Genomic DNA, 12,379 nt, shown 5'->3' on the forward strand with positions numbered 1-12,379 from the left:
ATTAGTTTATATTTTTAATAAAATTTTAAAAGAGTAGCATTATGCATTTCTATGTAATTGTTTTTGTTGCTTTTTTTTTTTTGTTTGATGGGTTGGTTGTGTGTTGGATGATGAGATGGCTGTTGCAGTGCAGTGCTGCTGCGTAGCCTTCTTATTTGGGGTTTCCATTGTTTTGCTGTCCTTCGTCCATTTCCAAATGCTTGAGCAGACGATATAGTCCGACGGCTTCCTTGGTGTTACTGAAACCAACGCAAAAGGCTTGAACCTCAATAAATAGATCCTATTAAGAAAAAAAAAAAACATCATTAATATTAAATAAATTGAGTTTTTGTTAATTATTTACCTTAACATTGATAATCTTGTTGCGTATCAAGCTTTGAAGAAAGACACACACCAGACGAACCAATCTTGTTTGCATGTACTTATCTTTAACTGTCTCACAAGTTGAGATACAATTGCTTATATAGAGATGGACGAATTCGGTCGGTAAATCAACTGATGTTGTAAGTCTATAAGAATTATAAATAATTGATAAGCAATAGAATGTGTTTTAGGGGAGAATTAAGTTAGTTACCTATTCACAACTTCCATTGAGTGCAAGGTAATCTCCATGTTAACAAGAACATTGAGATATTCAGTGATCTGCATGGAGTCCATTAGTTTCAGAAGAATTTCGATGGAAATAATTGGATTATTTTCAACCAATTGGGGTAGCTGTAAAGAAGATAAAAATTATATTAGAATTGTGATGGAGCAATGTGTCGAATCTAATATGAATCGTTTGAAAGCGTCAGGAACTGATGTTCTTCGGGGTTATTTCAGGGTTTAACATTGAGTAAAATTATATATAGGAGCTCTCCCAAGTTCTATACCAAAGGAGAATTAACAGTTTGTTTTCGGGCTGGTATGACATTTAAAACGGAAGGGCTATTGATGAGGACTTGACAGCGGGGCTGGAACATCCCGAGGACAACCTAGTCAGCAGACTTGTTAAATTAAGTTTATTCATGTACTCGTACTATTATATTTATTTATATTCTATAAGGTTAGTCCCCTTTGTGCCAGCAAAATTTTGTATCAATCAATGTATCAAAGAAATAAGATAATTTTAGGTCAATTATAAATAGCAAGATCAATAAACCAAAATTGAAATTGATGAGGTCGTCATGAAAAAATCAACCGCATAAGGCAGGTATTTACTGAAAAAAGGTACCTACTCGAATTAGGAAGGAGAAAATTGGTTGCTGGAATCTTGTCAGGAAATATGCGATCTCATTGCAATTAAATTGATGGGTGCAAGACATTTCGCTTGAATACGGTATTTACATATCTTTTGAATATGCACTATTAACCCTCTGTCGGCACACGGGTGCGAATTTGGCAGGACAAAAATAAAAAGTGGTCACAAAAAAGTGTCTTTATAAGGGTAAAAATAATTTTTTTTGGAATTGTGAATAGAATATTCGAATTCCTCGAAAAATTCTACATCAATTTCATATATGATTCTCTATAAAATAGTGAGACCGAAAAAAGTTATAGCGACATGAAAAAGCATACACCAAATTCGCAAAAAAGAGGTGTGCCTACAGAGGGTTAAGCATAGACTCAAATCAGTATCTAGTTGATATTTGTTGATAGGAGACGCATGCCCCTGCGAGAAAAGTTACCTAGATGCTGTAAATAAGAAGTGCATACAAATTTTTTAAGAAAACGTGCTGCATCATAAATGTTTCGTTAAGTGAATATTATTAAACAAACAAAGCCAGTATCTGAGTTGTAAAGTACTTTTAGAAGAATTTTTGTTTTTTTTTTATTATTCTCATATGCCAAAAAATATTGGTTTAACACACTATGCTTTTAGTGTCGATTGGATTTAATTGTTAAAAAGCGGAAGTACACGTAGCATCATAAAAATTGAAAATAGCCCCATCTGTTAAAGAGCTACACCTAGTTTTCTTCGCTAAACAGTGAAAAACCATAGATTTTTGATACTTTGAGCGAGTGTCGGCACCATTTAAACTTATCAAATGAAGCTTAAATTTTAGCTATCTAAAAATCTGCATTTTATGGGGTCCCCCCCGACCAAATTTCGAAAATCGATTTTTGCGGTCACTCTAATCTACATACTATACTCGCCTGCAGCAGAACATACCACTGGCTCTATTAAACGTCATTTCCAGAGAGCTGAACGAAAAACATGACGTTTCTTAGGTCCGACCTGTTACAATAGTCTTAAGATACCGTAGAGACGAACCCACAAAACCTTACAGCAATTTTACAAGACAGTGAAACCTTGAAAGTTTTTTTTTTCAATAATCGCCACGAAGGTGCTCAATCAGTTCTATCATAATGCTGCCAAACGGAACTGACTGCCTATGTTCCACTTGTCCTTGACTAGAATCTAAATTAACTTAACAATTCAACTTTATTTCTCTTTGACATCGATATCATAATAACGCAGAATAAAAAATAAGAAGAATAACAATTCAAACCGTCAGTAGTAAATGAAAGAAAGAACATGCCACTGGTTCTAAAGGAAGTCTACATATATAGAATACTACAAGATTTTGACCTTAGTTAAGAAGCAATATATCAGAAAGGCGTTCAATCTGTTCTGTTCCAGAGCGTACTACATCAACTACATCAGTGACCGTAAAAATCAATAGTTGAGTCAGTTTGAACGTCGGGAATACTTGTTATGGCCTTAATAGTTCAAATGTTCAAAAAAGTGCTTCGAGAAGTGTAATAGGACGCACAAATTAATATTTAAAGTCGTTTACGTAGCTCATGTAACTGATGTAGTAAGCTGTGAAATAGATAGTTTTATCATCTTACATCACTGACCAGGATTTACTCCTTCAAGTCAGAATTTAAAATAACCATTACAGAAGCAACAAAACAGTTATGAGGTCAAAATGTTAGGCTTTTAGAGAACTGTTTTGAAGCCTGAATACCTAAATTTTATTAGACCAGTTTTTTAGATGTGGCTTATTTTTTGTGATAAACAATAGCCCAAGGAATAAGAATTTAAAATTTTAAATACTAGAAAAAATAAAAAAAAAAAAAAAATAGACAAGACAACATTCCCGAATTTTCATTCTCGTTTTCACTTTAAAAACAGAAATGCGAAAATTCAACAAAGGTTCCAAAAAACTGTCTTTGCAAGAAATTGACAAAGTCTCAAACATAAATTTCTGAGGTGAGATTCACTTATTCATATTCATTGTAATAAGTGCATTACACCTAAGCTATTCGAATTTAATTCATCGTCACTCGTCACGACCAAAGTTAATATATTTTATAGGAAAAATCAATAATTTCTATTAATACATTTTTTTCAAGTGATACCGGTAAATTATACCTGTATTGAATTTCTCATTAACTCTAATAGCTTTGACCTAGAGCATATTTAAAATAGCCGGCTAATTTGTTTATATACATATTTTTCTCTCTCAAATTACCTACATTGTTTTTGTTTATTAAAAACTACAAACAAACAACTTAACCCTTCTTCATACAAAGTTGAACAATCTCTACAACTTAACATTCATTTGACCTTCAAAACGCGCCTTCATCAAAAATTCATCTATCTATATACCTCCCCTCTCTTCCTCATCCCTTTTAACCTTCAACTTGTTGAAAATGCCCTATACTTGTTGACCAGTTTGTACCACTCTCTAAAGTTCCTACTTTACATTTTATGAATTTAGCTAAATTTCAACCCTCTTGGTCCAATAATTATATACATTGTTATCAGTAAATTCATTCTTCATAAGCAACAGGGCATAGCATTCAAGAAAAAAAAAGAAAAAACTCAAAAAAAGTATACAAAAAACCAACTCGATGGTTTATAATTACTTTGTTCTTCTTCCTCTGATGACATCACTTTCAAGTAAAATTGTTTAAGCTAAAGAAGAATGAATACAAATCGCAACTGAAGCTGAAAGTACATACAACAAAGTGACTAATATTTTTTGCAAAATGCGTGCGCCGCCTATGCTTGAGTTAACCTATCCAAAAAAATAAAACAAAAGCTAGAAAGAATCTTCATCAATCCACCCAGCAAAGTAAAGCAAATTATAAGATAGATAAATAATCAACACAGAGGAGTTTTTTGTGTTAAAAATCGATGTTTACAGAAAAACCACGTGTTTACAAACGTCAAAGTGAAGTGAAGAATGCCAATCCAATACTCCCCCGGATTTCCAGTTATACACAAAATTATAACACATCAAAACAACAACAACAACAAAAACAATAAAATAGAAAATAAAATACACACAAAACAAAATTAAAAAAAAAAAAAACGAAATAATCAATTAACTTGTTTTCGTTTTCGGTTGCTTGTGTGTACGTAGTAGATACAGTTATGGATTTTTTCCACCGAACCCCAACCCGTCACAGAGTAGAGATATAGATAAAATTGTAAACAAAAACACAAAGATTTCAGAGATATTTTATATGAGAAAATAGCAAACTCACCTTTGCTGGAGTTAATCCAATTTGATAAACTAAATTCGGATCTCTCTTCAATTCATCCAACAAAAGCTGCTGATCGGGAAGACTTAGAGCCTGCGTTAGGGCGCGTTCAATCAGCCGCTTAGCCTGGGCGCCAATATCATTTGTCGAATCAAACATTGGTTTGTGGTACGAAGGTACAGTTAAGTCGAACCACACCAGTTCGTCTTCGAAATTCATCAGTGGTGGGGCGACAGAATACATTTGCGGCATTAAAGAGTTATTTAGCGGACTGACATCGGTTAATGTGAGTCCTTCCATCATTTCGCGCACCGTCGACTCTTGTTGTTGTCCGGGATGATTTGGGATGCCAGTTCCAGCTGCTGCACAATTCATGACACCCGAACGTGCAGCAGCTGGAATTTCTCGCTGTCGGTCGCACGATTGCGATTTGAAAAAGGACAGGTCCAAAGTGGTGGGAAAGAGTTCTGATTTGAGGATGTGTCCTGGGGTTTGTTTTCCAAGCTAAATAGAGTAAATTAGATACATTGTATACAGTTAATTAAAAGATTAAATTTAATTGTTCCTATCTTCGTGAACTTTTTTTAGATAAAATAAATTTCTTCTGAGTAGGTTTTAGATCAAATAAATCAAATATCGTATATAAAATAAAATGTTTTGGTTGATGGAACAAACAATATGCCCATCAGTTTATGTAGATTCATTGATGTAAAAGCTAACAAATCATACATATATGATAAATATAAATCGGATAATAATAACCGGGCATTCACAAAAAACTGACGTGGGACATAGACCAGATTATAACAATGTAGATATTCTACAGAAAGAAAATGAATGACATTATAAATGCCTTATATTTTTAGATACAGAAAATACTGTAAATAGGAGATCATGGACCTGTTTCAGAGCTTACAAAATCAACTACGTCAGCAACCTCAAAAGCCAATAGTTGCGTCCGATTGAACGTCAGGAAAAACTTGTTATGGTTTAAAAAGTACAAATGTCGAAAAAAGTGCTTCGGAAAGTCTGACAGGTAGCCGCAATTAATTTTTAAAGTCATTGATGTAGCTGATGTAAACAATGTAGAAAGCTCTGAAATAGGCCCCAGATTATAACAACAATTTAGATATTAGAAATGCTTAATATTTTAGACAGACAATCTCGACTGTTCTAATATTTGTTCGAATTTGAAAACTGAAAACGAAATATGAATCCGTACGAATTGAAAATGGTTGTTCTGATTTCCCTTCGACTTTTTTGTTGGAGAATATTGTTTTCAGGTAGAAAATTGCTATCCGGGTTGAAAACGCCAAGAATTTACGGATTGTAGTTCCGTTCGTTTTTCGAAACACCAATGAATTCGAAAAAATTTGTTCGAATACGGAATACGGAGCAGCTAAAATTTGAAAACGGGAGAAAATAGAACGGAAATCAGAAAGCCTTGAATACTGTAAATAAGAGATCAGATTGTGAAGGACCTACCAGTATTTATTATAGTAAGTCGTTTTCGATTAGTTTCTCTCAAAGATTCACTCATTCTGAAATCCAATAAAACACTTTGAATCGCTTGCACCGGATTCTGAAATTTTATATCTGTATTGGTGAATAATCAAATAAAAAATTTTTGCTTTTCTATCAGAAAATTTGTTTTGATTTGGAGTGAATTCTGTTTTGAAATCAAGAAGCGAATTTTAATTCTGAGAAGCGTTCTGTCTGTCATATTCTTGCAAATAAAACGCTTTCAAAAGGCTTCTGAATGATTCCCGAAGCTTCCAGGGAGCCAATCGAAAACGAGATTAATTTCGTAAAAAAAGCTTAAATCGATAAAAATGTGTTTAGTTTCTTATCAAACAATAAAAAAGTTTTGAAATTTCGAAAACGTGTTTTCAGGACACATTTTAATTGAAGTTTCAAAATATTTAAGCTAACAAAAAAAGAACTATCACAAGAAGTTGAATTGAGAATCATAAAAAACCTTTTAAAATTAAAAAAGTTTAAGATAAGTATTTATTAGCATTTTTTTAAAATTATCTTAATTACTCTAGTCGGCCACAAAAATAGAGCTTAAACTAAAACCTACTTTTCTAAAGGATTTTTGTGTGTTGAGTCCGAATACGAAGTCAAAAATTCACTGGCATGTCACGTTTTTGAAATATTTCAATATTAACAAGTCAAAAACGCGTTTTTTGGGTACAGTTATTTTTTTTTTTGCAAAACTTCTTATGCAATCTCAATCTCAATAAAATGTCCTTCAGATATTTTTTTTTTTACTCAAAGATAGTGAAAAAAGAAATTTATGATAAATATCTCAAAATCTTGCTTGATTTTTTCAAAGTAATGAATGGTTTTTTGAACCAAATTCCAGTTTACATCTTTTGATTTGGACTTCAAAAAAGCAACATATTACGCAAAAATATATATTTTTAACTAAACATCAAAAGGAACTTAATTGAAAATTAGTTTTTGATAGCTAATAGCGAAAATAGTGATGAGTGTAGCTCAAAAACTAAACTTGTTAGAATAAATCTGTAAACAGTTTTGAATTCAGCACACTAAGGTCAATTAAAATCACCTAACAGAGTTCTTGCTCCCGACTTTTTTCTGTGTTTTTTTGCCGACCAGTGTTATTTAGGGGTATTCATGAAACCGGGTAAACGTGGTAAATGTGTTTTACGAGTTGTCAAAATTTGTATGAACAAAGCTTTACCAAAATATGGCAAGCTTTCTCGCTCATTTTTGTGTGGAAAAGTTTACCCTCTAAATCTGGAAAATAGGGAAAACTTTTGATATTTTATTTTGATGATAAAATAAAATGACTGCAAGAGGTGGAAAAATATTTACAATAAATATAATAAGATTGAAAAAAATAATTTTAAATACTTTTTTTATAGTTTCTAGCTCCAAATAGATTTCAAATAAAACAAAAATGCTTTCCTATCTTTCTATTTCTTCTAAACTAATGCCGGGCAATATGCATTTAAAAGACCTTAGGTCTTACAGGCATATAGTTAAAATTATTTTAAAAAAATATTAATAAATCGCCCTCAACCTCTTTTTGATTTTAGGGGCGTTCATGAAACGTTGCAGGTTGCATGAAAACCCCTTAATTATTAGAGTCTTTACAAAACGTGTAAACACACGCGAAACGTCGTCGACGAAATTATAAAAAAAATCATCAAACTAAGGGCCAGTTTGTTCACACTTTGAATAATCAAGGATTATTCCATAGAAAAATCTTTGATTAAAAGGTAATCGAGTGTGAACAAACTGGCCCTAAGACCTTTAAGCCCGCTCAGAAGAAATTTATATTTTATTAAGTAAAAGAGTTAACCTTGAAAAAAGATTGGTTTGGATTAAACAACTTACATCAGATGTTCCATTGGCCAGCAGGTGAACAATAAAGTTTCTCTCAATTTGCCGTCCGGCGCTCATATCCTTATTGTGCAGCTGGGCGAGCAGGAATTCCGAGAACGGGCTCTCTTCCTGCCCGTCCGAGTGAAAGAGATCATAGATTATGTAGAAGGCGCTAATGCGCTGCAAAATGCCCGGCAGGTCACCATGGCGGATGAGCAGGGTTAAAAGAGTTCCCACTAATTTTGGTAAATATAACAAAAAAAAAAAACAACAATAAAATAGAAATTGAACAAACAAGAGGAATGAAACAAGAAAAAAAAAAGTTGACCATCGTCGCCGCCACACTACACAACTCAACAACTCACCGCTTAAGTAGTTCCCGTGATTAAAGCGTTGCTGAACTACCGCTGAAATAAGTTCGAATGGCTGGTGCTCAATGTTTTTGTTCATCAGCAATCTAAAATAAATAATTTTGTTTTTTTAATAATTTTTTTTCATTATTATTATTTGATTCACATATTTGTGTGTATATAAGAATTCTTAGGTATTTTTTTTTTTGTTGGTTGTGTCTCTGTGATCACAATGATCGATTTGTTGAGAAAAATGAATGAAGTTATTTTTGCAAATAGCTACTTACTCATATAAGTAAACATAATCTTGCACAGCGTTCGACATTTTATTTCCTTGTTTAGCTGGATTTTGTTAAGGATAAATATATATATATTTATTTTAAATAACCGCAGTTCACAGCACTCCTCACTTCTATTTTTTTTTTGTATGTTTACCAAAATAAACGAAAAATCAAAACACACGAAAAAATGAAAATATTATTGAACGGGGGGTTATAATAGTGTGTGACAGCCAATGAGGAATATGGCAGCTGGCATATATAAAAATTTTTATATTATTATAGAAATGACAGCTCACGCGGTATGGCAAAACAAAAATTATAAACGAGACTCGATTATGGGAAAGTTGGAAGTAGTGTAAGGGTGAGTGGTGGGAATGTTGGGAGAATTAAAATTTCTAGGGCACAGTACACATAAAAAGGTAATATCTTCCAAACTGACGTTGGTCGCCAAATTATCAAAACATGACAATTTGGCTACCAATGTCAGCTATCGAATTCTTAATTGTTTTAAATTACAGACGAAAAACTAACAAAAACTGACATTTTATAAAATAAAACAAAAACAAATTTCTTGTTTACTGCGATTGAAATATAAAAGCTGCGTTCCTTTGGAAATATTTATCTACTTTTTAGTACTTAAAACTACTTTGAACTACTTTTGCTATACTGAAAAAGTAGTTCAAAGCAGCTTTAAGTACTAAAAAGTAGATAAATATTTCCAAAGGAACGCAGCTAAAAATTAAAGGGCGACCTGACAGATTGGTGCCCATTTTTGACAGACAAATTTTGACAACGTTCGGAAGATATTACTTGTACTGTGGTCTAGGGAACGTAAATAAAAATAAAATTTAAAATTGATATGCCATATCATATAGCTAATTTTTTTTTGGAAATTATTACACACTTTTCATACACCGAATCATAAATAGCCCTGTTCCATTTTAGGTGGTAGTTTAATAATAGTAGATGTTTTGGTTAATCTAGTACTATCATCTACTCATGCTCTTCTTCCCGAGTAGATACGATTTGTATTGAATTCGTTGAAAGTGCGTTCCATTGAAAATCGCTAGTAAACCACTAGTAGTACTTTGCCACCTCCCAAAGGAACAGGGCTAATCTTGAGTTAAAGCATACCGAATAAAATTAAGAATTGATGCCGACCTTCTAAGCTCATTTCGAAATCTACTTGATTTTTAAGCTAGGTCCACACTAGGTTGATCAACACGTTCAACATACGTTCCGAATCAACATAACGAAAAGTTAAACTCTTCCAAATTGGGTCAATTGATGTGTAGGCGCTCAGATATATGTCCTATATGAATCAGTTAGAATAATTTAGAATTGTTAAACTGTTCAGTATGTCCATTTGGAGCATATGTTGAATGTGTTGATCAACCTAGTGTGGACGCAGCTTTACATATGCATATTAGCTGCGTTCCTTTGGAAATATTTATCTACTGCTTAGTACTTAAAGCTGCTTTGAACTACTTTTTCAGTATAGCAAAAGTAGTTCAAAGTAGTTTTAAGTACTAAGCAGTAGATAAATATTTCCAAAGGAACGCAGCTATTTTCAGTTTTCATAAGTAGATTAATAGGCAAATGAGATAATTTCGCGAATTATCTCATTTATGTAGAATGTCAAATTGTATAGAAAAACTGACCTAATTTGATTTTTTTTATTGGTTTTATATTTTTGTTTTCTTAGCAAAGTCACATTTATAACACTTTTATAACTTATATAACAGTTGAACATGGCACATAGTGAAAACTTTTCACACAACTTCCCTATTCTGAGTACTCTCGATAAAAGATCAAATTTAAAATAATAATTTCTTAATGCCTTATGTCGTTTTCTATTGACTTTTGAGATTTTTGTGTAAAATTCTCAGATTTTAAACTGCAAATAGAATATGAAATCTAGTTTTGTAATTGTGTGCGAAATCTGTGGGTATAAAAAAAATAAAACAACAACAAATGTTCAGACAAATGTCAAACAGAGGAGTGTGTGTAAAAGTGCGTGTGTTTGTATGCGTGAATCTTGATAAAAATCCTGAATCAGATTCTTGAATCTCAGATTCATTTTTTTGTCATTTTTTTGAATCTCAGGACGCAAATAGATCATGAAATCTGAGATTTGTCCACTATTTCCCCTCTTCACCCCCCCTTTTAGCTGTCAAATTCACAAATCTCATTCTGAGATTCGTCAATAGAAAACGACATTAACTACATTTAGTACTTTTTGCAAAAGTACAAAAGTGAAAATATTTTTTTTTCTCGCTAGTGCAATCTATTTACAAAAAAGAGTATACAAATTGTTTTTAGACCAAAAAATGAGCTTTCTACTTTTTTACTTTAATTTTTCAGGCCCACAAATCATACAAAAATGCATTTGAAAATGTTCACTTTTGTACTTTTTCACTTTTTTAACCAATGTAGTTAAGGCTCAAGAATGGAGTAGTATGATTTTTTTTATTTATAAGAACATATCTTTGCTATTTATTTTTATTACCTACAAAACTTTAACATTCTATGCATTTTTTAATATAAGAGCAAGAACCTATATGTGGGTTCAAGTCGTGCCTTTTATTTGTTCCAACAATTTGTTTGGTTTTTTATGGTGACTATCAGGAATCGCTCACAAATTCATTAAATCAAGTAACAGGTCAAAATCAGATAAACCTTTTAAACCAGATAAGTTTGGTGCAGGGAACTAACTTCACATGGGAAATAACTTCACCTCTAGTGGGAAACAATTTCACTTTTTCCTGGTGTAGTGTAGTAACGTCCCACTTAAGGTGAGAAATTTGAGCACAGTGCAAGAAATTAAGTTTTATGCAATTTTCTAAAAAAAAAAACCAATACATTTTGAAACTAATCATTAGATTTAAAAAAAGTATAAAAATTCTTTATATTAATAAAGTATGGAGGGCTCACAGCTGTACTGAATCGAGTCACAAAAAGTTAATTTGGAGAAATATAGAGAGTTTAGTTTAATACTTTGCCTTTGATTGCTATTGAAATCGTTATCTTAAAAACAATCAATTTTGAGGCGTGAAAATAAAAAATTCGCGCGAATTTTTTATTGAAGAATCGAATTGTCAAAATTTGTATTCCCACTTTTTCATTTTTTAGGTCATTGTAGTTATGGCTTAAGAAAACATTTTTTTTAATTTTACAATTTTGAAAAAAATCAAAAGGCTTAACTGTTCATTGACCAATAAGTGAAAAAGGACAAAAATGAAAATTTTTTTATGTATATATTTTATTTTACTAAATTGACAAAAATGAAGCATACAGCTTGGATTTAGGTTTAAAAGAATTTCTATACTACTTTTTTGACAAACCAACTGTGCTAGTGAAAAAAAATGTAGATGAGGCGTAATTACCTCAATTCAAATTTGTAAAGAAAGTTAGTTCATTTCGAAGCTCATTTGGTGAATTTCATCAAAATCATCTCAGTGTAACCCCTTTTCTTTCACTAGAGCCCAAATGAGATAATTTTGCAAATTATCTCATTTTGAATGTCAAATTGTATATAGAAAAAAATATTTAATTTGAAATCTGAACTGACCTAATTTGCGAAATTATCTCATTTGGGCTGTAGTGAAAACAGGCTATTAATTTAAATGATCACTGTGGCGTATGTGTAACATTTAAAATATACCTAATACATTTTTGCTGTTTAAAAAATTATTTCTTTTGTTAACAAAATAATGAATTAAGTTGAACTTTAGGAACCATAATGGTATTAAAAATTACCTATAGTCTCTATGAAATCAAAAAAATTGTAAAAAAGACTTTTGTCAAGAAAACTTCGCTAATTTTGTATATAACACATTTTTTATATGATAAATAATAATTGGTCTTTAAAACAATAATTCTTTATTAAAAGTGTATTGATTTATATTTTTC

The 12,379-nt window shown here is 31.8% G+C and overlaps 1 protein-coding gene across 1 annotated transcript; it reads right to left on the reverse strand.

The window, feature by feature from the left end:
- Position 1: 1 nt before the first annotated feature.
- LOC129905623 (CCR4-NOT transcription complex subunit 11) lies at positions 2 to 8,721 on the reverse strand. The gene is made up of 7 exons (XM_055981151.1): positions 8,474 to 8,721; positions 8,202 to 8,293; positions 7,849 to 8,072; positions 4,483 to 4,983; positions 575 to 714; positions 344 to 509; positions 2 to 280 (listed from the first exon to the last, which is right to left on the reverse strand). Exons 1-7 carry the CDS (start codon positions 8,509 to 8,511, stop codon positions 152 to 154), a joined length of 1,290 nt encoding a protein of 429 aa, XP_055837126.1. The 5' UTR covers positions 8,512 to 8,721; the 3' UTR covers positions 2 to 151.
- Positions 8,722 to 12,379: the final 3,658 nt, after the last annotated feature.

This window comes from Episyrphus balteatus, chromosome 1 (genome assembly GCF_945859705.1).
Source record: "Episyrphus balteatus chromosome 1, idEpiBalt1.1, whole genome shotgun sequence".
Lineage (NCBI taxonomy): Eukaryota > Metazoa > Arthropoda > Insecta > Diptera > Syrphidae > Episyrphus > Episyrphus balteatus.

What these genes read in the sequence shown, in the direction of transcription:
- LOC129905623 (XM_055981151.1), bottom strand. Translation starts at nt 8,511, where the DNA reads ATGTCGAACGCTGTGCAAGATTATGTTTACTTATATGA. An exon ending in GATTATGTTTACTTATATGA is followed by an intron (nt 8,294 to 8,473) that starts GTAAGTAGCTAT and finishes TATTTATTTTAG; the next exon opens with ATTGCTGATGAACAAAAACA. An exon ending in TTGGATTAACTCCAGCAAAG is followed by an intron (nt 715 to 4,482) that starts GTGAGTTTGCTA and finishes TCTTCTTTACAG; the next exon opens with CTACCCCAATTGGTTGAAAA.